Source organism: Petaurus breviceps, unplaced genomic scaffold (genome assembly GCF_028583685.1).
Source record: "Petaurus breviceps papuanus isolate PSGF00001 unplaced genomic scaffold, PetGlider_PUasm1.0 220, whole genome shotgun sequence".
NCBI classification, from domain to species: Eukaryota; Metazoa; Chordata; class Mammalia; order Diprotodontia; family Petauridae; genus Petaurus; species Petaurus breviceps.
In genome coordinates, this window is record NW_027185876.1 from 3846161 (window position 1) to 3872450 (window position 26290).

The 26290-nt window shown below is 35.4% G+C and overlaps 1 protein-coding gene across 5 annotated transcripts in view; it reads left to right on the forward strand.

Moving 5' to 3' along the window:
- COL24A1 (collagen type XXIV alpha 1 chain) overlaps positions 1-26290 on the forward strand; it is a 380667-nt gene that overhangs the window by 112102 nt on the left and 242275 nt on the right. For all 5 annotated transcript variants that reach the window (XM_069094574.1, XM_069094573.1, XM_069094569.1 and 2 more), the window contains exons 13-19: positions 2357-2401; positions 13915-13968; positions 16256-16300; positions 19091-19144; positions 19229-19273; positions 19578-19631; positions 20046-20099. In XM_069094574.1, coding sequence (XP_068950675.1) covers positions 2357-2401; positions 13915-13968; positions 16256-16300; positions 19091-19144; positions 19229-19273; positions 19578-19631; positions 20046-20099 — 351 coding nt within the window. The remainder of the gene's footprint in view (positions 1-2356; positions 2402-13914; positions 13969-16255; positions 16301-19090; positions 19145-19228; positions 19274-19577; positions 19632-20045; positions 20100-26290) is intronic.

A 26290-nucleotide genomic window follows, 5' to 3' on the forward strand; every position in this document is an offset into this window, starting at 1 on the left:
TAAGGACCCTTGGGCTTGTTCTTTCTGCTTTATAAAACTCTTCCATAGTATTTCCCTACAATTTAGTTTAAAGAGGAAGTTATAAATGAAAGCTTTGGAGATTCACAGAAAGATATGGTGTGGAGAAGTACCAGGAGGGTGTGTGCCATGGTACCGTGGAGAAGAGTAGGGTATCTGAAGTGAGAGGAACTGTGTTCAAACCCTAGCTCTGTCACTCCCTATATGACCTTGGGTAAGTCATTTAATCACCCTGGGTCTCAGTTTCCTTATCTGTAAAATGAGAGGGTTGGACTCGACCTCTAAGCTATCTTCTAGCTCTGTGAGTCCAGGAATCCCCACTAAAAGATTATTGATCCATCTATATATGTATACAACACATAAAATATATTTTTCTTACATGCCTACTATGCACACCTCATTTTCTTAAATGCCTACCAGGTGCTGGGATATAAAATGAACAAAGCCTCTACCCTTAAGCAGCTTACATTATATTCGGGAATATAACATATAAACAAATACATAAACACCAAATCATTTAAGAACAGAGAGAGCTAATGCCTGAGAGCATTCAGAAAGCCTTTCTGGAGAAGGTGGTGCTGGAGCTGAGGGCTGAAGGAAGCTATTGGATTTTAAAAAGCTGAGTTGAGAAGATAGTGCATTCTGGCCATGGAGTATGGCCTGTGAAAATCAAGGAGAAGGAAGAGAGAATGCCAAGTTTAGGTACTCCCTAGTGGCCACAGGGATCCACTGATGGTTTTTGAGTCTGGCCACTGTGTGGTCAGATCTGTGTTTTAGGATGATTAACTTGGCATCTAGGTAGACAGATAGGCAAGGGGAACTGGGAGCAAAGATATGGGTCGGGGTTTTATAACAACGCAGGTAAGAGGCGAGGAGGTCCTGAACTAGGGTGGAAGGTTGGTTCAGTGAGTAAAAAGAAGGGGAAGGGAAGGCAGAGTTTCGAAGATAGAATGAGTCAAACTTGGGGCATGTGGATGGAGATGTCAAGTGGGCAAGTGATTGTTACAGCACCTGAAATTAGCAAAGTGACCAAGCCCTAAGACACCCAATTAGGAGCAAGAGTGAATGAATAAAGGAGTTTGCAGTCAACTGTGGCAGGGGCCTTAGGTGCAGGTGGAGAGATGGTGGGAGGAACTTCTCTGGCACCACCGCAGCCTCGGATTAGCGGACTGCCAGCTCCCTCTTACGTGTGGTGCTGGACTTGGAGTGGGGATGGGAGCGGGGCTGAGCTCCTGCCACTGGTGGGCATCGTTTACTGTGTCTCTTCTTGCTCTTTCTCTGATGCCTTCCTCCAAACTCGTAAATGAGCTAGCTAAGGGAGAATTCGTAGAATCTACCACTTCTCCCCACATCAGATATACCATCAAATAACTGATTTCCTCGCTTTTGTTCTATTAAAGTTGTCTTCACAAATAGGCTGAAATCTGCCCCATCTTACAATTCTGTAAGGAAATTCCCATTTCGCTGATGGATAAAAGTCAAACTATTTGGGGGAATATCTTAACTCATTCCTTAACTTAAATGGACTTTTCCTTAACCTCAAGTTGACAAGCATTAATAAACAGCCACTGTGTGCCAGGCATTGTGTTAAGCATTAGGATCACAAGGAAGAGAAAAAATTAGTCCCTGCCCTCAAGGCATTTCTAGTCTAATGGGAGATGCAAACAACCATTTTCAAACAAGCTTCATACAGGATGAAGTGGAGGTGATCTCAGAGGGCAGGTGTTAGAATTAAGCAGGACTTGAGAAAGGCTTCATGTAGACAATGAGATGTTGGCCACGATTGAAGGAATCCAGGAGCCAAAGATGAGGAGAAAAGAAGTTCTAGGCATGGGAGGCAACTAGTGAAAATGGCTGGAGTCTGGAGATGGATGTCTTGTTCAAGGATCAGTAAGAGGCTACTGTCGCTGGATCATAGATTACGTAAAGGGGAGTAAGTTGGAATCAATGATGCTTGCTTTTATTAATTTTTTTAATTCTGAATGGTTTGCCTTGAATCCACATAATTTTTGTTTGGCATGATAGGAATTGTCTGCTGAAGAAGACTGATTTCTCAGGTTGGACACAATAACCATCAGATATTATGCCTGATTTGAATTCAGCCCCAATTTAATAAAAACACATTTAATCTTTTCAAACAAGAAAAACTACACAACTTTGTTTTTTTTTAAAACATCATTAACTTTTCTTTTTCTCCCCTCCCCAAGAGACATCTTTTATAACAAGCTTTCTTTTTTTGTTGATATGTTTCTTTACTTGCCTATTGGAAATAACAGTAGCATGTAATTTAGTTACTCGAGAAAAAACATCCATGTTAACTGTAATCTCTATATTGCAGGGAGCTCCTGGACCACGTGGAAGGAAGGGTCCAAAAGGAAGACAGGTAATTGGTCTCATTTCTAACTGTTACTTTAGATCTCCTACCTTCTTATTCTTCCAGTCTATAAAACATGTGAATGTGTTTTCATTTCTCTGATACCTTACCTCCAAAAGATTAGGTTTCTGTTACATGAACAGCATGTTAAGCAGACAATCAATCATTTTATTAATAGGGCAGCTAGGGAGTGTGGTGGCTAGAGATCTACATTTAGCATCAGGAAGACAGGCCAAATGCTGCCTCAGATACAAGGTTACCAACTGTGCCACCTTGGGTAAATGACTGAACCTCCTTTGGTCAGAGTTTACTTATTTGCCAGATGGAGATAATGATAACAGCCCACCTCCCAGGGTTATTGAATGAATCAAAATAAGATAATATTTGTAAAGTACTTTGCAAATCTTAAAGCTCTATGTAAATATTATTGAGTTAATATTGTCTATAATAATACTGTGTATGAGGCACTAATGTTATCATTATTATGAAAGGTCTGAAGTTTTAAAATATTTTAAATGAAGAACCATTAACCTCTTGGTTCTTAACAATTAAAGGCAGCTAGGTGGTACAGTATGAGGCAGTTAGGTGGCCATAGGACATCTAGGTGGCGCCATAGTGCAGAGAGCACTGGACTTAGATTCAAGAAGACTTAGATTCAAGAGTTCAAATCTGGCCTCAGACACTTACTCTGTGACCTTGGGCAAATCACTTAACCCTGTTTGCCTCAGTTTCCTCATTTGTAAAATAAGTTGGAGAAGGAAATGGAAAACTGCTTCAGTATCTTTGCCAAGAAAACCTCAAATGGGGTCATTAAGAGTTGGACACAGTTTTTGTTTCTTTTCTCTAGTCTGTATTTGTGTTTTGGCATTTGAGTCTAAAATAAAATTTTTGGGGAAAAAAAGAGTTGGACACAATTCAACAAGGAGTCAGGAAGACCTGGGTTTCAATCCTGCTTCAGACACTTACCAACTACGTGGCCTTGGGAAAGTTACTTAATCTCTATTTTTCTCAGTTTCTTTTTCTGTAAAATGGAAATAATAATATCTACCTTTCAAGGTTGTTGTGAGGATAAAATGGGATAATATTTGTAAAAATCACTTAGCACAGTGACTGGAACACAGTAAACACTATATAAATGCTTCTTTCCTTCCCCCTTAACAATTGTGGAGATTTTTCTGTTGCCAAAAAGGTTAAAAGGTCAATGAAAAGGAGTGTCTAGGTGGTGCAGTGAATAGAGCACCAGCCCTGGAGTCAGGAGGACCTGAGTTCAAATCTGGCCTCAGACACTTAACCCAAAAACTAGCCATGTGACCTTGGGCAAGTCACTTAACCCCAATTGCCCTCCCAAAAAAAGGGTCGATGAAAAACACAATTTTGATTGTTTTTTAATTTAAATTTAAATTATTATTGTCCATTTGTTTCAGTTGTATCTGACTCTTCAAGACCCCATTTGGGGTTTTCTTGGCAAAGTTATTAGATTGGTTTTCCATTTCCTTCTCCAGTTCATTTTATAGGTAGGGAACTGAGGCAAACAGGGTCAAGTGACTTGCCCAGGGTCACACAGCCAGTAAATATCCGAGACTAGATTTGAACTCAGGTCTTCCTATCTCCAGACCGGGTGGTCTATCCACTGTGCTGCCTAATTGCCCCAAATTGATAGGTAAATACTAGCAGCTAGATCCTGCCCCAGACAAGTTAACTAGAATTCTAATGTTTTTAGATTTAAATATTTGTGTGTATATATGCATATACATGCATACATACATATACATATGTGTGTGAATACTATAAAGGATCTTAACGATTTTACAAGTCAACCCCTGGTACTGATTCAGAAACGGAAACTTTGAGGTTAAGCTTAGATTATTATATTGTTAGCTAGTGGATAGAGAGGACTAGAGTCTCAGTCTCTTGGTCACCAGCATCATGCCACTTCCACTGCATCACACTGTCTCTAAAGTTATTCACTAACACAAGAGTATTTCTGTAATGAAAACAGATCATGAATCTATATAACATGGCTATCAATTTCAATATGTCTGGAGGTTCTCGTGCCATATCAGGCTCTATAAAAGAGAATGCCGTTCTCTGCAACAGATTTTCTACAGTCTCTGGTGTCTTTGAAGTGACATACTTTGCTTTTTATAAAATTGTGGTAGAATAGTTGTTCAAATAAATTTTTGAAGGTGGATTTTTTTGAGATTCTTAATGAGCTTTGAAAAATTTACCAAACTTATTAAATTGACTCAGAAAGCTAAACTTCTATTCTTGCTTGACTGTGATGATTTTACTTAAGATTGATCTTTTCTGTTCTGATATGAAATGATTTTGGATTATTTATTCCTGCTAGTTTTCTAATTCACATAAATCCTGCATCTTAAATCTTGCCAGATGTATTACTTGATTCTATCCTCTGTGTGGCATGAAATTTCTATTTGAAACATTTAGGTTCAACCCTACACAAAATTATGAGGCACTCCCCTTTCTTACCTTTATCTTCCTTCACTTGTAATTCTTCCCATTCAAGCATCTAGTGGTCCTAGCTTCTTTCTCTAAAAAGGATCTCATGAACTCATTCACACTAAAGTGTCATTAAACTCTATAAGTAAGTTTCAAATTGTTATTGATTCCTTGGTAAACCTTAAGTCTCATAGTATGAGCTAATATATCCATTATCATTGTTGTTGTTATTTTATTATTTATTATTATACATGCAGACATATATTACCAGATATTTATTTATCCCAAGGATATTTTAACTTAGAATTTTTACCCTTATTGCTTTGAAAAGTGGTAAAGATCTGAATACAGATTGAAGCATAATATTGTCTTTTTCTTTCTCATTTTTCCCTTTTGTTCTGATTCTTCTTTTACAACATGACTAATGTGGAAATATGTTTAATATGATTACACATATATAGCCTGTATCAGATTGCATGCTATCTTGGAGAGGGGGGAAATTTAGAACTCAAAATCTTATAAAAGTGAGTGTTGAAAATGAAAAATACATACATAGGTGGTGAAGAATATGGAATCTGAATATGATTATTTTAACAGGGAACAAAAACTTAAACCAAAGGAATTCATCTTTAATAGTGGAATTTCAGAAATCAGTGGGTAGTTGTGTGAGGTAACTTGATAAGTAGGAACCTTTCCTGACTCCTTTGAAATAATGCCATATTTGTCACCACCTATAAATATGGTGGGTAGTGAAGATTTTTGTTTTTTTGCTCTTTGGAGGGCAATTGGAGCCAAGTGACTTACCCGAGGTCCCACAGCCAGTCCTTGTGTTAAGTGTCTCAGGCCGGATCCGAACCCAGGTCCTCCTGACTCCAGGGCTGGTGCTCTATTCACTGCACCACCTACCCACCCCTTATGCCACCTAGCCGCCCCTGAGTGAAGATTTTTATTGAGTTCGAGGACTTAGAGATATCATTATAATCCTTAGTTTCTTAGTTTGCCCTACATTTTATACAATTATCCTCCAGAACTCTCCAATCCAAAATGAGTTTTCTATATAGAGATTTGAGAGAGTAAGATAAACATATAGAAAAGCCAAAATGATTGCTGTGTGTAATTTCTTTATATTTGTCCTGGCCTGAACATTAGAAAATTGGCCATATTTGAATGCTATAAAAGCATACCCTTTTGTAATGAACTAGGGTTCCTAGAAAAGTGATTACAATTCTCAGACATATGTATCCCATTTCTTTCTTGACAATGTTTGTACTAGAAAATGTTCTTGGTCCTATAATATGTCATGTATACTGCATGTACTCATACTTGCATTTTCCATTAAATGATTTGGCCTTATTTATGAGGAAATTTCTCAACTTTGGTTGCTATTCCAACTGTGTTCAAGAAAGCCTCATAGATCACTCTGAAATGTTAGCCCATGTGACAATCCCACCACTGCAAAGATTTATTTCACTTTATAACAAATGATTTCACCTTCAAATGTGCTGGCTATTCAATTAACATATGTGATGGTATGAATTATTCACCCAAGGAATCTTGTGTTTCATTTTTTAGACTTGGATATTCCAGCTAGAAATGCAAATGTATTTCATTTTTTGGTATCTGAATTGGGGGAAAAGAGAATGGGAATATGGATTTACATCTGGAAGTTATATTAGAGGTCACCAAGAGTAACCCCATAATTTGACATACAAGAAAACTTCAGAAGAGGGAGGATAAAAACATAGTTTAAGGTCCCACAAGTCTTTGATCTCAAATCCTTTACCTTGAGATGAAAAAGTGGGATACAACATCCCCCTGCCCTCTTCATCAGTACTTCTTTTCTCATTCTTATAAAAAAGTATTAAAGCCCATTAACATAATACTTTGTTGTATATTTATATATTTAATTATTCATGTAGGATATATCTTCCTTTTAAGATGGAAAGATTTGATATGGTACCATGGGAAGAGTGTTGAAGTTGGATTCAGAGTAACTGTATTCAATTTATAACCCTACCATTGTGACCTGGGGTGAGTCACTTAATCTCTTGGGGTCTCAGTTTCCCTATTTGTAAATTGAAGGGTTTGTACTAGATGATTTTTAAGAAGTAGCTAGGTGAAGTAGTGGAGAAAGCACTGAGCATGAAATCAGGAAGATCTGAATTCAAATCTGGCCAAACATTGTTACCAGCTAGTAAACCTGGGCAGGTCAATTAACCTCTGTCTGCCTCAATTTCCTCAACTCTAAAATGGCAGATCACAACAGCACCTACTTGTCAAGGTGATTGTGAGGATCAAATGAGGCAATGTTTGCAAAATGTTTAGCAAAATGCCTGGCAATTAGTAAGTATTTGTTTCTTTCTTCCCCTCCTTCCATCTCTAAATCTGTGACCCAAATGCTGAAAACACACACACACATGCACACACACACACACACTCAAGAAAATTATTTATTTGATTTTAGACTACCATCCTTATAGGTTTCATTGCCCTGATTATATTATGAGGTAGATTGTTATCTCTTAACAAAATGTATATCTTCATCACCATGGTTTTTAAAGACTTTGTGTGCTCATATTTATGGTCACCAAGTCAATAAATGGGAGTATGTTCTCATCAAAGAACAATTTACCCAGGTATAAAGAATTTTCTTCAGTCAGCTCATAATCAATTCAAAATACATGTCAAATAATAATCAGTAGATATGAATAATGCTCTAGATATAACTGACCTTCACCAAGAGAGATATTTCATTATTGTTCAGCCATGTCCAATTCCATATGACCACATGGACCATAGCATGCCAGACCCTTCTATCCTCCACTGTCTCCCAAAGTCTATCCAAGCTCCTGTTTGTTGCTTCCATGACACCATCTATACTTCTCATCCTTTGCTGTCTCCTTCTTTTGCCTTCAATCATTCCCAGCATCAGGATGTGTTCTAATGAATCCCATCTTCACATTATGTGGCCAAGGTATTTAAGCTTCAGCTTCAATATTTGACCTTCCTGTGAACAACCTGAATTAATTTCTTTAAGTATTGACTGACTTGATCTCCTTACTGTCCAAAAGACTCTCAAAGGTCTTCTCTAGCATCAGCACCACAATTCAAAACCTCAATCCTGCAGCACTTGACTTTTCTTAGAGTCCTACCCTCACAGCCATACATCGCTACTGGAAAAACAATAGCTTTGACTATACCACCCTTTGTTGGCAAGGTGATGTCTCTGCTTTTTAGTATGCTGTCCAGATCTGCCAGAGCCTTCCTCCCAAGGAGCAAGCATCTTTGAGTGATATTTAATTCCATTAATGCTTAGAATATTATGTCCTTCTTAGTGATATCTGTGATTCCTCAGAAGAAATTCTCCTAATAATCCTTAAAGGAAAAATCAATGTATTTTAGTGATCTAGATTGTATTTGGGTAATTGACTATGCTTCTCATAATCCAAACTCCCCATGTCCCATCAGCCTTGTGCAAAAATCCATCTTCCTGATGCACATGTTTACCTGGAGATGCTGTATGGCACCTAATGAATGCAAGTAGAATTCAGTATATTCCAGAGATGGCCTATGGTCAAGTGGCGGCCCAAGGAATATCAGTGAGGAAATGTATGTTCAGTAAAAGAAGTAGAAACCATTCATAAACTGACATTAGGTATGGCAGATAGACATGTAAGGGCTACAGTGGTTGTGTTTGTCCTTTTTTTGAAGATCACAGCATCAGGGAAATGATGACATGACTTGTACTTGACTTTGATGTAACTAAGGAAGAACTGTGCAGGGTCACCAGCTTCACTTCCTCCTCCAGAGTCATCTGGAGCCAGTGACCAGATATTCATCAGGATGACTGGAGATGACTCAGGGCTACAGTGGTACTCATGAAATGTAAGATGACCTAGAGCACGGCCTCCAAGGCATGGTATTGGTCACATATAAAGGGTCTAAGAAAGAACAGGGACAGGATAGAAAGAATGGCATGGATGCATCTTTACCAGTGAAGCAATGAGATCTCAAATCTCAAAAGGTATTTTTTTGCAATGATGCCATGCTAAGAAAAGTTAAAATCAGCTGACATGTCACATTATTGTCTAGTCATATATAATAGTGCTTGGATATTTTCTCCATTAATTCCTAGAATTAGTTATCATTTGCTGCAAAAGATAAGCTAATTTAATTCAACAACCATTTAAGTGTTTATTACATTTAAAACACTGTGCTAGAGGCTGGAAGATATTTGGATCTAGTAAGAATATTTCTGATGATTTTCAAGGATTCCTTTAGTTAATTAGGTTCTGAAAAAAAAGATTTAAATATTTAAAGAAGAAAAAGTGTTTTTTGTTTAGCACACACTCACCTAGACCAAAGAGTTACAGACCTAGAAAGGGACCAGTGAGGACCCATTGTCTTTTCTCCTTTTATATATGCTAGAATATAGTTGACCCAAATTTCAGTCTTTACTATAAGTCATAGATGAAAATAAGCCAATCTTAATTTTTTGTTAATGTTTTCCATATGCCTCAATGATTTTATTTTATATGTTTAGCAATTTCAACTTGAGAAACTTTGAGTCAGAAGATTTAAATTTTGGAACTTGGGGGAAAGAGAAGCCTGGAACATATCTGAATTGTGCCTAACCAAAGCTAGTACTTTAAATTTAAAATAAAAAGAATCATAGATAGATTCAAGATAAAAAGGAAAGGAAGATACAGTGACAAAAAAAGTCATGTGGATTTAATAACTTAAAATTCCATTTCATCTTATCAAAATCCAAATAACTCCTCACTTAGGATATGTTTCCAAACTTCCCTCTCTAGTCTCACAGCCAGGAAAATCTGGAGCTGTTAAAATTTTACATGACTGTCAGATTAACTTGGTCACCAGTCACTTCCTTACATTAAATAAAACATGCAAATTGGCATGATACACAGGCCCAGGCTTGAATGAGTTTAGTTCAATATTAACTTTTTAGGAAAGAAGCTAACAACTTTATAGCCAGTTTGGGACTCACTCTCCATAGCACCTGGCCAATGACAGACTGCCAAAATGTAGACGGAGAGTTCCAGGATATTTTTAAAAATTCTTTTGGGTATAGAGAGTAGTGAGTCAGATTTCTATTGTTCATTGGGACAGGAGATTTTACCCAGAACAAAACCTTGTAAGTGCATTTGTCCACATCCCCATAGTTCTCACTCTTCTACTGGAAAGACAGAAATAGCAGGGTTCTCTAAAATGGTGGGGAAAATCGTACCCTTGAAAGGATCAGGTGGCAGAAATATTTATTCTTCTTAAATTATAGAGAAATATTATAAGTAAGCAATGAAAAGAAATTATTAGAAAATATATGTTAGAGCCATAATTTTCTTAGTTCATGTCTTTATGTTGGAAAAGTCAGCTTTAAATAGATGTCATGTATGTTGGCTCCTAATCATAGTGTTAAAACTTCAGAGTAAAGTATCATTCTTGACATCTGTTATTTGTTTCTATCCTTGGCCCAGGATTATTTTAAGTATATATCACATGGTAGAGTTTTAGATATATGTTTTACAAGTCACTTAAGAGGCATTTTTCTTTGTCCCAGAATATAGCTGAAATTATTTTGGTCATAAAGAATTCAGCGTATTTATGTGACAATTTCAAAAGTTTCAAGTAATCTATTTTGTCAACCCAAGTAGAAAAACTCTATTCTGTCACTCATTTTATCAATAAAAAGCAGAATAAACTTTGACTAATATCCCAATCCACTTGAAAAATGATTATATCAAAGGAAAGCAACCAATTTGGTATAAGACAATAAGGGATGAGCTTAAATTGAGCTAGAGTATTACCAGTAAACAGTAAAATGGTTTTACTCAACAACGTTTGTTTAATACTGAAGAGGAAAGGTAGATACTCTGATTTTCTGCTTGGAATTCCCAAGTGAGGGTCCTGGGGAATAAGATTTCTCAAAGTTTTCTTTTTTCCCATGATTTAGGAAGTATTTGTGATTACATAGATTCATTGACTGAGATTCACATTACATGTACCTGTATGATGGCCGTGTGTGGAGTGTTCAAGGAGGACTTAGTGCCTCTGGTGTGAGGGCTTGCCAAGTTCTTTCCAGGGCTGTTCTTCCATCTTTGGTGTCTCCCTGGCACTCAAATCTCAGCTCTGGCTCCAAAAAGCTATATTACGTGTAGCAGCCACACCCCAGCTAAACCATGTTGAGGGAAACAAATAGACCTCAAAGCCATTGGTGAGTTATAGGGACAGGGGTATACCCTAAGCATGTGGAGACATCCCCAGGCAGAATGGGCAGATGAGAACAATTTGTTCAAATGGCCAGGAAAATAGCTGAAGCAGGCACTGAGAAGTACTTACAGCTTGCTCAGGATCATCTAATACATCCCAAGCCATCACCAGTCATCTTGACTTTTGTCCTGCCATTGGACTTTGATGACTCTGGAAGAGAGAGTGAGGCTAATGTCTTTGTACAACTCTGCCTCACTTAAATCCAATTCAGGCACGAGTCACGCTATCACCTGTGATATCACTGGTGCTCTTTGAAAAATGCAGGACAAATATCTGTACATTGATTGTTTCATTTCATTTCTGCAAGTTTGCTTTTTTTTCTCTTGAGCCTACTATTCATGCTCAAATTTTTTAACATATTTTCAGGTATTACTTGTAAATTTTATAAGACACATACTAGAGATAGGAAGTCTTGGAAACTTACTTTACATTTTTAAAATCACTTCCAATTTTTTAGATTCATAACAAAGTATAGAAATCAACATTTATTAGGTCCTGTGTGCCAGGAATTGTGCTGAAGATACAAATAAAGGCAAAAGACAGGCCCTGCTCTCAAGGAACCCATATACTAATGGGGGAGAGAACATGCAAATAACTATAGGCCTGTAAGATATGTACGGTCTGAATGGAAGGTGATTTTAAATGGAAGGGAGGTAGAGGCACAAGAAAGGCATCCTTTGGGCTGTTTTAAAGAAAGTCAGGGAAGCTTGGAACTGGATATGAGAAGGTATAACACTGCAGGCGTGGGGAGTAGCCAGTACAAGTGTACGTATTTGGGAGATAGAGCATTGTGTGCAAGGAACAGCACATGATTCAGTGCAGAGTTTGTAGAGGGGAGCGATATCTAAGAAGACTAAAAAAATAGGAAAGGACCAGGACATAAATGGTGTTAAATGCCAAAGAGAGGATGTGTTATTTGATCCCAGAAGTAGAAGGGCACTACTGGAGGTTAGTAAAGGGAGTGAGGAATGTGTGTGTGTGTGTGTGTGTGTGCATACGTATACACATATACATTCTTGTTCAAATGAAAGGACATAGAAAGCTAAATGGAAGGGTACTTTACAGGTCCTTCTTGGAGTGGCAAAATCTTAAGTGGACTTGATTTCATTGTGTTATTAAAGGTAAGAAGATGCATCATTTCTTAGAACATTTGGTGATTTAGAGTCAATCTGCTGGTACTTTGGGTGAATCTGTGGTGGAGGATTTATGGAAAGAAATAGGCAAGAACTATACAGGTCAAGAAGGAATTCAGGATATAGAATGGATATTGCTTGCATTATCAGTAGTTGAATGGAGGAAGGAAATTTTGATCTGAAAATTTTTTAAAAATGAATGTTAAATACAGAAATATATTTAAAATATAGAAATAAAAAAGAATGTTAAATTTTTTTAGTTAGCAAAAGGAAAACAAGAATTTCTGTCTATGCCAAAAGAAATACCAAACCCTAATGAGAATTATAGATCAGTTTAATTATACATGATCTTCAAAGCTGATGAAACAGTTACCATATAATAAGAATGGGCATCTAGGTAGATTCAGTAGAGTGATGGACCTGGAGTCAGGAAAACTCTTCTTCCTGAGTTTGAATCCAGCCTCAGACACTTATTAGCTGTGTGACCCTGGGCAAGTCACTTAGCCCTCTTTGCTCCAGTTTCCTCATCTATAAAATGAGCTGAAGAAGGAAATGGCAAGCCACTCCAGTATCTTTACCAACAAAACCCCAAGCAGGGTCATGAAGAATTGAACATGACTGAAAAGCAACCCAATGACAATAAATGTGTCAGTCAAACATGACTGAAATGACTCAATGACAATAAAATATGACAAGCACAGTGTTTCACAATTACTATCTGATTTGATCCTCACAACAACCCTGGGCAGAAGGTACAATTATTATCCCCATTTTGTAGATGAGGAAACTGAGGCAAACAGAGGTCAAGTGACTTACCCAAGTTTACACAGCTAGTAAGTGTCTGAGACCAAATCTGAGCTCAGATCCTTCTGACTCCAGAGCTGGCACAGTATCTACTGCACCACTTGGCTACTCAGTTCAGAGAAGGATTATGTGTGTGTATGTATGTATATGTACATGTATTTACATGCACACACATATTATGATATGCACCGTGTTCATGTGTGTCTCGGTATATACACACACATATACTCAAACATGTAATTGCAGAAATAACTTTTACTTTTTTCAATATGTTGTATTAATGCCTTTTTACAGTGAAGAGTTTTTGGTACACCTTTGGTAAAATGGCTTTCATTTTTCCATGTTTGTCAGCAATATCAATGTATACATGATCCTATCCTCCTTACATTAAAAAGCTTTCATCATATAGTTTATCTTGAAATACAGCTGAGTCAAATAATTCTATGAATTTTTCTCTTGTGTGAGGTGCTATGTTCTTTTCTTATATGTTTCTGGTACAGAGTCAACATGGTCTAATAGTGGCTTGGCCATCAGGAGATCAGGATTATGTCCTTCATTCTGCTATTTACTCATTATATGATTATACACGAGCTACTGCTGCTATCTGGGCTTGGTTTTCTATATTGATTATACTTAAATAAAATGCTTATTATGAAGCTCAAAATATATTTTTAAGAAAGCAGTATTACTATCAAAATATTTTAAAGTGTTTTAGCTTGAGACTGGGAGAAAATTCTCTCACTGAAACATGATGTAAAATAATTTTGTAATTTTGTTTTTTTCTTCTAATTAGATCCTCTTATCTTCTTCCTTTTTTTCTTTTTTTTTTTTGATCAGGGTTTTCCAGGAGAGCTTGGAGAACGAGGCCCTGCTGGTCCTGATGGGAACCCTGTAAGTTCAACAGTGATGGGTTTCATTTTGCCTTTCTGAATAAGAGCTTGATGTTATATCACTTGTATTAGTTATACACACATATATGTAATATATAATGTGCACATATTATATGTACATGTGTATGTATGTATATCATACTAATTTATTCAGCAAATATTCATTTGCCTACTATTTGCAAGGCATTGTACTGGCTCTTTTGTGAGGGGAAAAAGACATCCTCATGGAGCATAATAAGTAAAAATAAGAAATGAACACAAATGGTTACAACATAAAGATGAATGAGAAAATAAGGGGAGGATCTAAGTGTTATGTGTAATTCTAAAGAGGAGTGTAATACTTCTGACAAGGGAGATCACAAAAATAAAACTCATGGTCTCAAATATCTACACACAAATGGCCAGAGTTTAGCAACAAGCAAAAGTAATTAGAGGCAAATTTTACATTGAGACTTGTGGGACAAAAGCCATGAATGGAATATGCATCTGGATGGGTATGCCTTATTCAGAAGAAACACAATAGTAAAAGTGGACATAGCGAAGGAATGTATTTTATGGAGATAGATGAAGAAATTCAGGGATCAGGGAAAAAAAGTCTGCTGGAAAACATTTGGATAAGGATTAATGAAGGGAGAAAACAGAAGCAAATTTGTCATCAGGCTATACTACAGACCAGATGAAGAGAAAGAGAAAGTAGTTCCAGAAACATCACATGCCTGACCAAAAAAAAAAAAAAAAAAAGCCATGATGAAGTAGTGACAGGGGACTTCAGTTATCCTAACATCAACTGTAATACTTCTTCTGCCAAAAGCAGAGCAATTAATAATCCCTTGATTTCATTTAATGATGATTCCATGCTTCAAAAGGGAGGAACTTTGAGTCTGATTTCCCCTGAAAGGGAGCAAGGCTCCTAGAGGAAAGTATGTGAAATTTAGGGTGAAATGAATTCTATCTTAAAGCTGGGAGTAGAGAAGGAAAAGAAAGCCAGGCATAGTATGATATGCTCCCTAGACTTCTGGGAAAACAGATTCCAATGAGTTCAGAGGAAGGAAGGTAGGATCCCACAGACTAAAATTTTACAAGACAGCCAAGGAAAGAAATCAGTAGACACAAAAGCAAATAGTTCTGATGCCAATGAGTTTGACTTTAATTTTAGCAAAATTATAGAGTGATTTATTGAAGAACTGATTAGCAAGCATCAAGAAAAAGAAGTGCTAAATCACAAGGAGCTAGCATGACTTCATGACATGTAATACATGTGTTTGTTGCTGATTTTCTAATTAGTAATAAAAAAATAAAGAAAAAAACATTATTCTAAGATAACTTTATTTCCTTTTAGACAGTTACTAAATTGATAGATGATCAGATTGCAATAGACATGATTTGCCAAGGTTTTAGCAAAGTACATGATGAACTATTTCATTCTATTCTATTGGAAAGGATGGAAAAAACATGAGTCAATAACATGGATGTGTTTCAAATTTGTTAAGTGACGAGACTCAGAGAGTAGTGATTAATGGTTCCATACCAACTTGGAAGAAGGCCTCTACTGGAATACCCCATGCTTTTTTCTCAGACCTGTCAATGACTTGAATAAGTGACTAGATGGAAGATTATTAGATTTGTAGATGATACAAAGTTAGGAGGGATAGCTAACACACTGGATGACAGCCAGGATATTGAAAGAGATCTTGATAAATTAGAACATCATAATGATGCTAATAAGACCAAATCTAATAGTCATAACTCTAAAATCTTATAGTTGGATTAGGAAAATTGACATCATCAGTATAGAGGCATGATTAGACAATAGGCTGTATGAGTAAGGAATAAGATATGGAAACCCAGTGAACTAATGCAGTTTGGGGCTATATTGTGAGGGTTAGTTTCCGTGAGTAAAGAGATGATGAGTCCTCACTGCTCAAGGTAAAATAGTACTATCCAAGATGATTGGGTAAAAGGCCAGTTTGGGAACTACAAAATAACTATAACCACTATCACTACCACCAAAAGATAACTCAGCAAGTACAGAGACTTTGGCAACAAGATCTTATTTAGAACAACTGTCTTTCAACTTAGATAATTATAGTTTGTATAAATAACATGAGGTTGGGTATCAGGGGCAAGAGGCAATAAAGTTTAGCTAGAATGGAACATGAATTTTAAAGATAAAATTGTCCTTAGGTCTTTTCCCTTTTTTATAGCATATGTATTAAGAAAGAACCTTAGGCTTCTGTAAGCTATAATAGAATTGTATTTAATTAATTTTTATGAATATTATTTTAAAGGGCTTTGTTGGTGGCATTGGCCCGCCTGGATTTCCTGGACTTAGGGTGAGTACAATTTGCTGGTTTTGCCATCTTTAAATTTCTTTTAAAAATTTCATTGCCCAATATAGATTTTATATGATGACATATAAATATTTAGACATTAATCCTCAAAATGAGGATTTTAAATCTCATTCCTTAGTATCAACGTTGCTCAAATTTATTTTTAAGCATTTTTTAAATATGAAAGGAAGCCATCCTTGAAGCTAGGAAGACCTGGGTTGAAGTCCTTTCTCTGACATGAATTGGCCTTGTGAGATCACAGAAATATATTACCAGATACTTAATTCCCTTTCCAGTCTTCTTATATTTTACTCTCAGTCATATACCCTTTGATCCAGTGACCCTGGATCCCACAAACAAGACACTGTGCTGAGGATGCTTGTGTGTGTTTACCTCTGCTACAAAAGATATGGAAGAGAAGCCTATATGTGTGTGTGTTTTATATACACATATGTACACATACATGTATACATATTGTTAGCTGACATGTTAAACACATAAGCACATATATAAGCATTTGCACATATGTATGTATTGAAAGAGATATATATAAATAAAGCAGAGGGTCACACATATATACACATATACATATACAACTAGAGAAAGATATGGCCGATTGAAGTCTTTATATCTTCCTCTCTCTAGATGTATATAGATAACTGTATGTACCTTCTTAATACCCATATGTTTCTCTAAAATACACCTTTATGTAATGCACACATGTGATCACATGTGTCTATACACAATATCCATATATGGACTTCTCTTCCATACTTCTTGTAGTTTTATAATTTTCAAAGACTTCTCATAATATTCTTTTAGCCCATTGTGTTTTATGGATGTTAGCTTTTGAACATCTTGAACTCTGAATAAACTTGCTACTGTAATTTTGAAAATACAAGCTTCCAATTGACAAATTTTTGGATGCACAAGGAATGATGTATTACCATAGCGTATCTATTTTAACAAGCTGGAAAGTATTACCCTTTTCCTCCCCACTGTCATATGTATTTCAGGATTGAACATGTTGGAAACAATCTATCTTAGTTTTACTTAACGTTAGGACTTACCAGAAACAAAGCTGTCTCAAGCATAGTGTTTCTCAATATCTCTGTCAAATTTTCCATTCTTAAATGTTGTCTTATGCAATTACAGATTGTTGGAATTGCCCTATTATATTGGGAAATAAAACAGCTTATTCTATTCCCAAAGGCATCTTTTAAAAGCTGTTTTTTTTTCTTTTCCAAAAATGTGATGGTAGAGATAACATTTATTCAGTAGAAAAGAGATATTCATTTTGCCTATCTATTTTGGACCTGTTAAAGTCCCATCACTTCAATCAACATTCATTAAAAACCTGCTATGTTGAAGATTTCAAGTACTGGACCTGTAACTTATTTGAATCAGGCTACTTAATGTCTTTGTTTTTTATTGTTGTTTTAGTTTTTTTGAGACAATCAGGGTTAAGTGATTTGCCCAGGGTTGGACAGCTAGTAAGTGACTGAAATCATATTTGAACTCAGGCCCTTCTGATACCAGGGCCAGTGCTCTAGCTGCCCCAATCAGGCTACTGCTGAATGAAGAAACTACCTCTACCAATGCAAACCAGTAATTTCTCTGCAACTTAGTCTTGTGATGTTGCCTAAAGCACCTTGAGTTTGATGCTCTTGTCCAAGGTCACACAGCCACTAAATGTGAGAAGTCTTGTGGCTTTAAAGTTGGCTGCCAACTTTGCTAGCGCTTATGCGCTGTGCTAACCTGCCTCTCCTGTTAGGGATATAGAAATAAAAAAAGACCCTGTCTCTGTAAGGAATTATAACAAACAGGTAAGAATATCACAAGCTAAAAAGTGACTGGAGGAACAATAGAAATCTAGGGAAAATCCTCCACTTAAATTTGAGTCGAGCAAAAAACCGGACATCAAACCTAAAAGACAGACTCCAATCCAACTAAGGTTTAGAGGACCAGGAGAGAAGTAACTGATTCTTTGTATCAATTTCAAAGGATCCCATAAAGCATCTGGAAGCTCATAGAGGGATATAGAAGTATGGAGGATATTGGTAGTGAAGAATTTTATGTCAGAACAATGAAAAGGGTCCAAGAGAGAATCTTTTTCTTATTGAGTCCAACTTTGAAGCTGAATCATCCTCAAATGTTTGATTTTCCAATGTTAAAGTCCTAAGTTTAAATCGAATCAATAAATATTTATTGTTCAGGGAACTGTGAGGGCTTCAAAGAAGAATCACATATGGTCCCTACTCTGGAGGAACTTATAATATGGCCCAATGATGCTGGAAAAGTCAAATCGTAACTCAGGGGATAAAAGAAATGTCATGGGGCAGTGCATATATTTAAATTACCAGATGAGGGATATTAGCAGGAAACATTATGGGAGATTGGAGGAAATAAAAAATTATTATGGGCTAAGATAGCCCAGAAAGGTTTCGTGGAGGATCTTCTTGGACAGGCCCAGAGGATTAAGATGTTCAAGCTAGAAGGAATGGTATCCAGTCACCTACATTCTAGGTGAGACAGCTAAGGCCCAGAGATATTTGCTGACTTTTCAAAGTCACAGAGGTAGAAGTGGAATGAGGAGCTGTATCTAGATACCTTGATTCCAAATGCACTGCCCCTGCCACTACCACCTCGGCTAGAGATAAGAAGGTGCAAGGAATGTCTGAGGGGACAAAGGGTAAATTAATTTGACCAAAGTCAAGCATTCTTCAAATCATTTGCTCTTTATAATCTTCCTGGACACTTGATAGGACTCTTTTTTTTTAAACTGCCTTACAGGGTGCTATTGGCCCCGCGGGAGCAAGTGGACCTTCTGGGATTCCTGGGCCCATGGTATGATTTTGATTGTTTGAGTGATATCCTTCTTTGACTGATTTATGATTTCGAGAGTGACAGTCAAAATATTTTTTCCCATAGGGTCTTCCAGGGAATATGGGACAACCTGGAATCAAAGGTGATAAGGTGATCTAAATATTTACATTACCATAGAGATAATTCATTTCCTCTTAAACTGCTTTAAAATTTTTTTACTGCTTTCACCTTCAAAAAATGTTTTTCAAAATGACGTTTCCATTTACTAGCTTTCACTTAAGCCCTGTCATATTTTCATCTTCCTTATGGATGTTTTTTCAGTACTATGTGGATCAGAGAAAGATTGACATGTGGTTTCATTGAATTGATATTTTTGTCCTTATAATACTATTGTCTTTGCAAATACACTATTTTAAATTCAGTGTCTGCCTGTGTATAATACTGTGTTGTTTAGGGTGAACAAGGCATTGCAGGAGAGCCAGGAGAACCAGGGTATCCTGGAGACAAGGTAAGCTTTGTGCAATAATTTCTATATAAATTGACAAAAGTCAGTGAAATGTAATATGGAGATACTTTTTAAAAGAAAAGGCATGATATGTATCTTTTAGTAAGTGTATCAGTAAATGAAGCCCTTACATGATTTGGACAAATTCACTAGTTCGGAAAAATTCCTAAAATGTCATAACCCTGAATTTTTGGTTTTCCTAATATTCTTTTGACCCAAGATATTTTTGTACCATTTTGTGTTAGTATATGACAACATCTGAATGAAAAAGCAGCGTGATTTAAATTGCCTTGTTGAAACCCATCTCAATTGTTCCAAATGTGGTGATATATTTTGTACATGTCATTCACAAATAAGGTCATAAGTGCCTTGTGTGGTGTGATGATTGCTCTTTCCTGAATTACTGTTTTCTTCTAGGGAACTCTTGGTTTGCCAGGACCACCAGGGATGAGAGGAAAGCCAGGCCCTTCTGTAGGTTTGAACTTTTACTTTGCTCTTTCTGATTGTATCAGTGCAAGTCATAGCATGAATCTTAATACTTGTTACTCTTAGCTGCTATAAGAGGGTTTCAGACTCACTGGTCCTGCCTTTCCTATCCTCAGTTTCAGGGCTCAGCTAATTCAGTACTTAGCTCACATTCCACAGTCCCCAATCCCCTTTAGTCCAGGCCAAAGCCAAATTTCTATGAACCTTAAAGACTTCGGTGGGTTGTGGTATTCCCCTAGATGACATATTACAAGAAGTGTTTAATTTGAATCATATGTTTTCAAACCAGAAAATAGACAATATCTTAAAATAATGATATTTTGATTTTTCAACCAATCTGACAAATTAAGGGAAAAAAATTCCTCAAGAGAGAGATCGTGCCATACTAACTCTTTTGACCAAGGGTCACTAATTTGTTTCTTCCTAGAATTCATGAACATTCATTGCTGAGAACAGAAATACCTTTTATCTAAGACAACACAGAACCACAATTAATTAACAGAATATGACTAATTCACCCACCTACCTCATATACTTTTAATGAAAGCAGTTTGCAAAGTCAAAATTGTTATAAAAATTGAGGTTATTACTATTTCTACCATTTATACAAACACAACATGTGGTTCTCCTAAGTCCTCTAGAGAAACAGCCCTATTCCCTCTCCTGAAAAATTTACACATGTTTCATTTTATAAAGCCATGATAGCAACATTAGGTCAGGGACCCACAGCCTGTAGACTATTAGCTTTTTAAGAATCTTTGATTTTATTCCATTCCATACAGCTTCCTAAAATTATATTTCAAAGGCATCTTTTATGGTTGAACTATCCCAAAAGACAATAAGACATTTCCTGTCAGCCTTTGGAAGGAACCCTCATCTTTAGGGATCATCTGCCAAGCTTGAAAGCTTTGCCTATTTGTCTGGTATCAAAGCAGTTAACTCATTAACTTTTGGTAAATTCCATGAAATCATGAATAATAGAACTCTGGACTTGGAATCAGGGAGATCTGATTTTAAATTCTTCCTCTAATACTAGTTTTGTGACCAGGAACAAATGACTCTTTCACCATTCATTTCTTCACCCATAAAATGGTAATAGGGATCTGTGATTTTGTTGTAAGGCTCAAATGAGATGAAGTATATAAATGCTTTAAGAAACTCAAAGTGACTATATCAATAAATATTATTATTATTATCAATTAAGAGGAGGAAACTTGTGGAACTATAGTAAACCAACAGAAGATTCATGAAACTCAGGTTTACAAAAATATTTTCAAATTTTTAGTTGACCAACATAGTAGGAACTTCCAGAAATTGAAGTAGGGATCCCATTCTCATCTCTAGTGATATTCAATGCGAGGATTTTTCAGGTCTTTAAAAATAATGATTTTACCATTGTTTATAAGGGGTGAGGACAGAGAAGGCACAATATATTATTTAAACAAAACAAATGATGAGTACTATTAGTTGAATTCAGCAAATATTTTTATTTAAAGTGCCTAATACGTGGGAGACACAAACCCTACTTTTAAGGAGCTTACATATGATTTGGTAAAATATATGTTGCATATGTACAATGTGGGGTAATTAGATGGGAGCCAAGAAGAACTCTAGAGAAAGTGCTCAAGGACAATTTGTAAAAGAGTGCTCTCAGGTAGGCCAATCAAGGGAAGCTTTGCTGAACTAAATCTTGAAGGAATGAAAAGCATCATCAAGGTGGAAATGAAGAAGAAATCCTTTCCAGGGATGGGAGATTGCATGATATTCTGTTGAGATCTTTTGATATAATTGATTATTCAAGTCATATATACTAAGTAAATATGTTCATATTGTTTCATACTATTTATCTAAATCATCTTAGCAACATGTGATAGTGAAAGATCATTGGACTAAATTTCAGGAGAGATCCAGGTTCTGGTCCCAGATTTGAGGGGGTATCTAGCTAAATCACCTAACCTTTCCTGCATTTATTGTCATTTTAAATTAGCAAGTTGAACATTAAGTAGAACATAAACTTTTGAGGGCAGGAATTGTTCCACTTTTGGCTTCTATCCCCAGTGCCTAGAATAGTACCAGGTACTTAGTGGGTGTTTAATAAATGCTTATTGATATATTGGTTGAACTACATGATCTCTAAGAGCCTTTCCAAATTTGTGGCTTATTATTTTCTTCCCCCTTAGTACTATTATCTTCTATGACACTAGAATATATATACTACATTATTATATATAATGTATTATATATTATGATAATATATATCGTGATGATATATATTATGATAATATATACATATATATGATACTAGAATATATATGTATATATGTACATATATATAATATATAGAGAAGATAGTAGTACTAAGGGGGAAGAAAATAATAGCCACAGGAAAGATAAGATTTGATGAAATTATCTGCCTCCTGCCCTTTTTTAATATCCTACCTTGAAAGTTTTATACTGTGATGGGGGCACAAATCAAGACTTAGTCTCAAACATCTTTGGTCTATAATTTTTTTCAACATTTATTTGTGGCCAATAAAAATAAATTAGAAGGCATTTTTTTCTGGAAACATTACCTTCAAACACCTATTTGAAGAATATCTTTGTTCAGAATGACCAAATCTCACATTAAGAAACTAACTTCCACATCTAACCAAATAACTTAACATTTCTCCCAAATATTTGTTTACTATCATTAATAGACCACCAAAGTCATAAGAATATCTTTACTCTTGTTTATCTGTCCCATTTTTTTTGTTATTGTTCACAATTCTTCTATTAATGATATTTCCAAATGGGCCTATTCTGCAATGTGTGGATTCTTGCTTAATAAGGAATAGTTTCCTATATTGAGGTTTGTTAAATATTTTTAAAGGTTAGGGAAGGCGCATCTGGAATTTCTTTCTCTGGAATTTTGAAAAAAAGGGAAATTATCCCCATGGAATACTTAAAAATTATTCTTTTCTTAAGGCAGATTAGACTATACCCTTCAGTGACCCATCCAGCCTTATGATAATATATTTATATGAACAGTTGTGTGCTTAGGAATTTCTGCCATGTATGTATATTGAATATTTCACTATCTTTAAAAGATATTTTCTCAAGAATGTGCATATTTTAGATTAAATCAGAAGGGACTTCAGGAATCATGGCTAAGTGAGATATTTTGCATGCTCCTAGCTCTTTCATTACCTCAAAACATTTCATAATGATACAAATAAACTAAAAACAAAAAAAATATATATCTACAAGAGGGCGTGGGGGAAAAGCAGAATTGGAAGGAAGAACACTAGAGAAGCTGAAGAAATTAGCAAGAAAATGAAAGCTCCCTATACAGTAAATAAATACTATAGAACAAAAGACTGACAAGAGAAAATGTTTTATTTTTATTTTTAAATAATTGCAACTAGCTCTCCTGAAAGTAGAATGGAAAGACAATAAGAACCCTAGGAATGATTGGAAGGTTTAATAAAATAATTTTAAAAGGCAGCTTACTACAGTGCAAAAAGCATTGACTCTCAAGTCAGAGTATCATTGTTCAAATTTCACCTGTCATACTACCTGGGTGACCTTGGGCAAATTAATTAGCTTCCCTAGACCCTAATTTGCAAAATGATACCATTGTAGGGGTCTCTGTATTCCCTTTAACCTCTAGATCTATCATCTTGTGGTCTTTTATAAGAAGTGAAATCAGACCTCTTGATGAAAAATGTGAGAGGAAACTTTATGGATTAGAAGAAACTATACAAACTTAGCAAAGAAATTGATAGCCTAAAAACTGCAGGAAAATTACTCAACAATGCAATGATACAACAAGAAATATTAATGTCAGAAGGTAAAATATTGGAAGACCACATAGTAGTAAATATAGTCAATATTATACTCTATAGTAGTAAATGTAGTCAATATAGAAAACACAGTCACATAGTAGTAAACATAGTCAAATTAGAAGAAAGAAATTTAATAAATCATCTAACAATCATTGGATTCCAAAAAAAGATCAAAAGAGAAAACATTAATATCATTGTTACAGAAAAATCATAAAAGAAAATTTCTTAGAACTATTGGAACTACATGACAAAATGGATTTAAAGTAATTCATGGCACATAACCAGCAAGGAGTGCCTGATTCAACTCACCAAGAAATGTGATTGTAAAACTACACAATGATTTCAAAGAGAAAATATTACATAAGCCTAAAAGGAAGATCATATAGAAAGAAATTCAATGGCTACTCCAAACAATAAAAAATGAAAGAAAAATTGGAATATGCTATACTATGAAGTATCATGAAATAGAAAGCCAGTCTTAAAGCCAAGAAAAAACCCAGATTCAAGTCTTACCTCTGATATATACCAAATGTGAAACTCAGGGCAAGTCATTTAATCTTGGTGTACCAAGAAATTTTCTGACTATATTTCAAAACAGATACCAAATCCACATTTATACAGGGAGTGTTCTCATGAGGACTTCTCAACTCTTAGAAATGAGGGGTTCAATAAACAAGCAAGCAAATAAACAACAATTTAATCATAATTAGGAAAGTGAATAGAATGGATTCACCCATTAAAATTTAAGAGAGTAGAAGAAAAGATTAGAAATCAAACCTCAACAATTTTATGTTCACAAGACACATGAGCAAAATAGAGACTAATAGTTGAAATGAAGGAAGATATTATTTCTTTCATCATCTTAGATGAGACAACAGTAAGTATATTGCAATATAATCAAGAGAAACAATGTTAAAGCCATAAATGATGAAATAATATCAATATTAAATATTTGTTTTGAACATCATAACATTTAAGAATTAAGGGAAAAATTAAATTGATTATAAGAACTAGTTCAGAAGACAAGAATTGTTGGTCATAAGATTTGCCTTTTTAACACTTTCATACTCTTTCAGAAAAATGGGGGAAGGGGAAGGAAAGTATCTAATTGGAATTCTACAAAAGTTATATATGAAAGAACTTGAAAGATTATTGAATTGGAAACAGACTATACTTATTTTTCAGTACCTATCACAAAGCCTTGCATATGTAGGTTCTTTAAAACAATTTTATTGATACCTTTTGTTTTCCTATCACTTAAATTCTTCCCTGTATCCCTCTCTCTCTCTCCCATAGAGTCATCCCTAATAACACAGGATTTTTTTTGGAAGAAAGAAATCAGCAAAACTGATCAGTCATTTAAAATTATGATAATATATGCAATATTCCATGCCTATGTATATCTGTCCTCACCTCTACAAAGTAATAGTGAGAGATGTAATTTCATATCTCTTCTTTGGGACCAAACTTACTCATATAAATTTTACATCATTTATTTCTTATTGTTTTGTGGTTCTTTCAAGTTACATTTTTGTGGAGTATAGCATTTTCTTGGCTCTGCTTACTTCACTTTGCATCTGTCCATGAAAATCTTTCCATATATGTAAATTAATAGCTTTTTAATAAATATTTGTCCAATTTTTCTTTTTGAAAAATTTTAAAACGTTTTTACTTAAAGTTTTGAATTCCACATTCTGTTTTCCCCTCTATTCTCTCCCCTTTCCCTGAGATGGTAGGCAGTCAGATATGTTATACATGTGCAATTATGTAAAACATTTTCATGTTAGTAATTTTGTACAAGAAAGCTTGAATAGAAAAAAAATGAAGGAAAGAAAGTGAAAATTATCATGCTTCAGTCTATATCCAATCAATATCAGTTTGTTCTCTGGAGGCAGATAATGTGCTTCACCATTCATCTTTTGTTATTGTCTTGAATTAAATTGCTGATAATGGCTGAATCATTCACAGTTCATCAAACAATATTGCTGTTACTGTAAACAATGTTCTCCTCATTCTGTTCACTTCACTATGCATCAGTTCATGTAAGTCTTTATGGGTTTTTCTGAAATAATCCTGCTTGTCATTTCTTATAACACAATATTATTCCATTACAATCATATACCACATTTAGCCATTCCCCAATTGATGGACATCCTTTTAATTTCCAAGTCTTAGTCAACATAAAAAGAGCTGATATATATGTATATGTATATATATATATATGTGTGTGTATATATGTATATATATATATTGTACAAAAAGATTCTTTTCCCTTTTTTGGATTTCTTTAGCATATAGACCTATGTAATGTAATACCAAGCAAAGGCAACTTCCCAGGTTCAAAATACC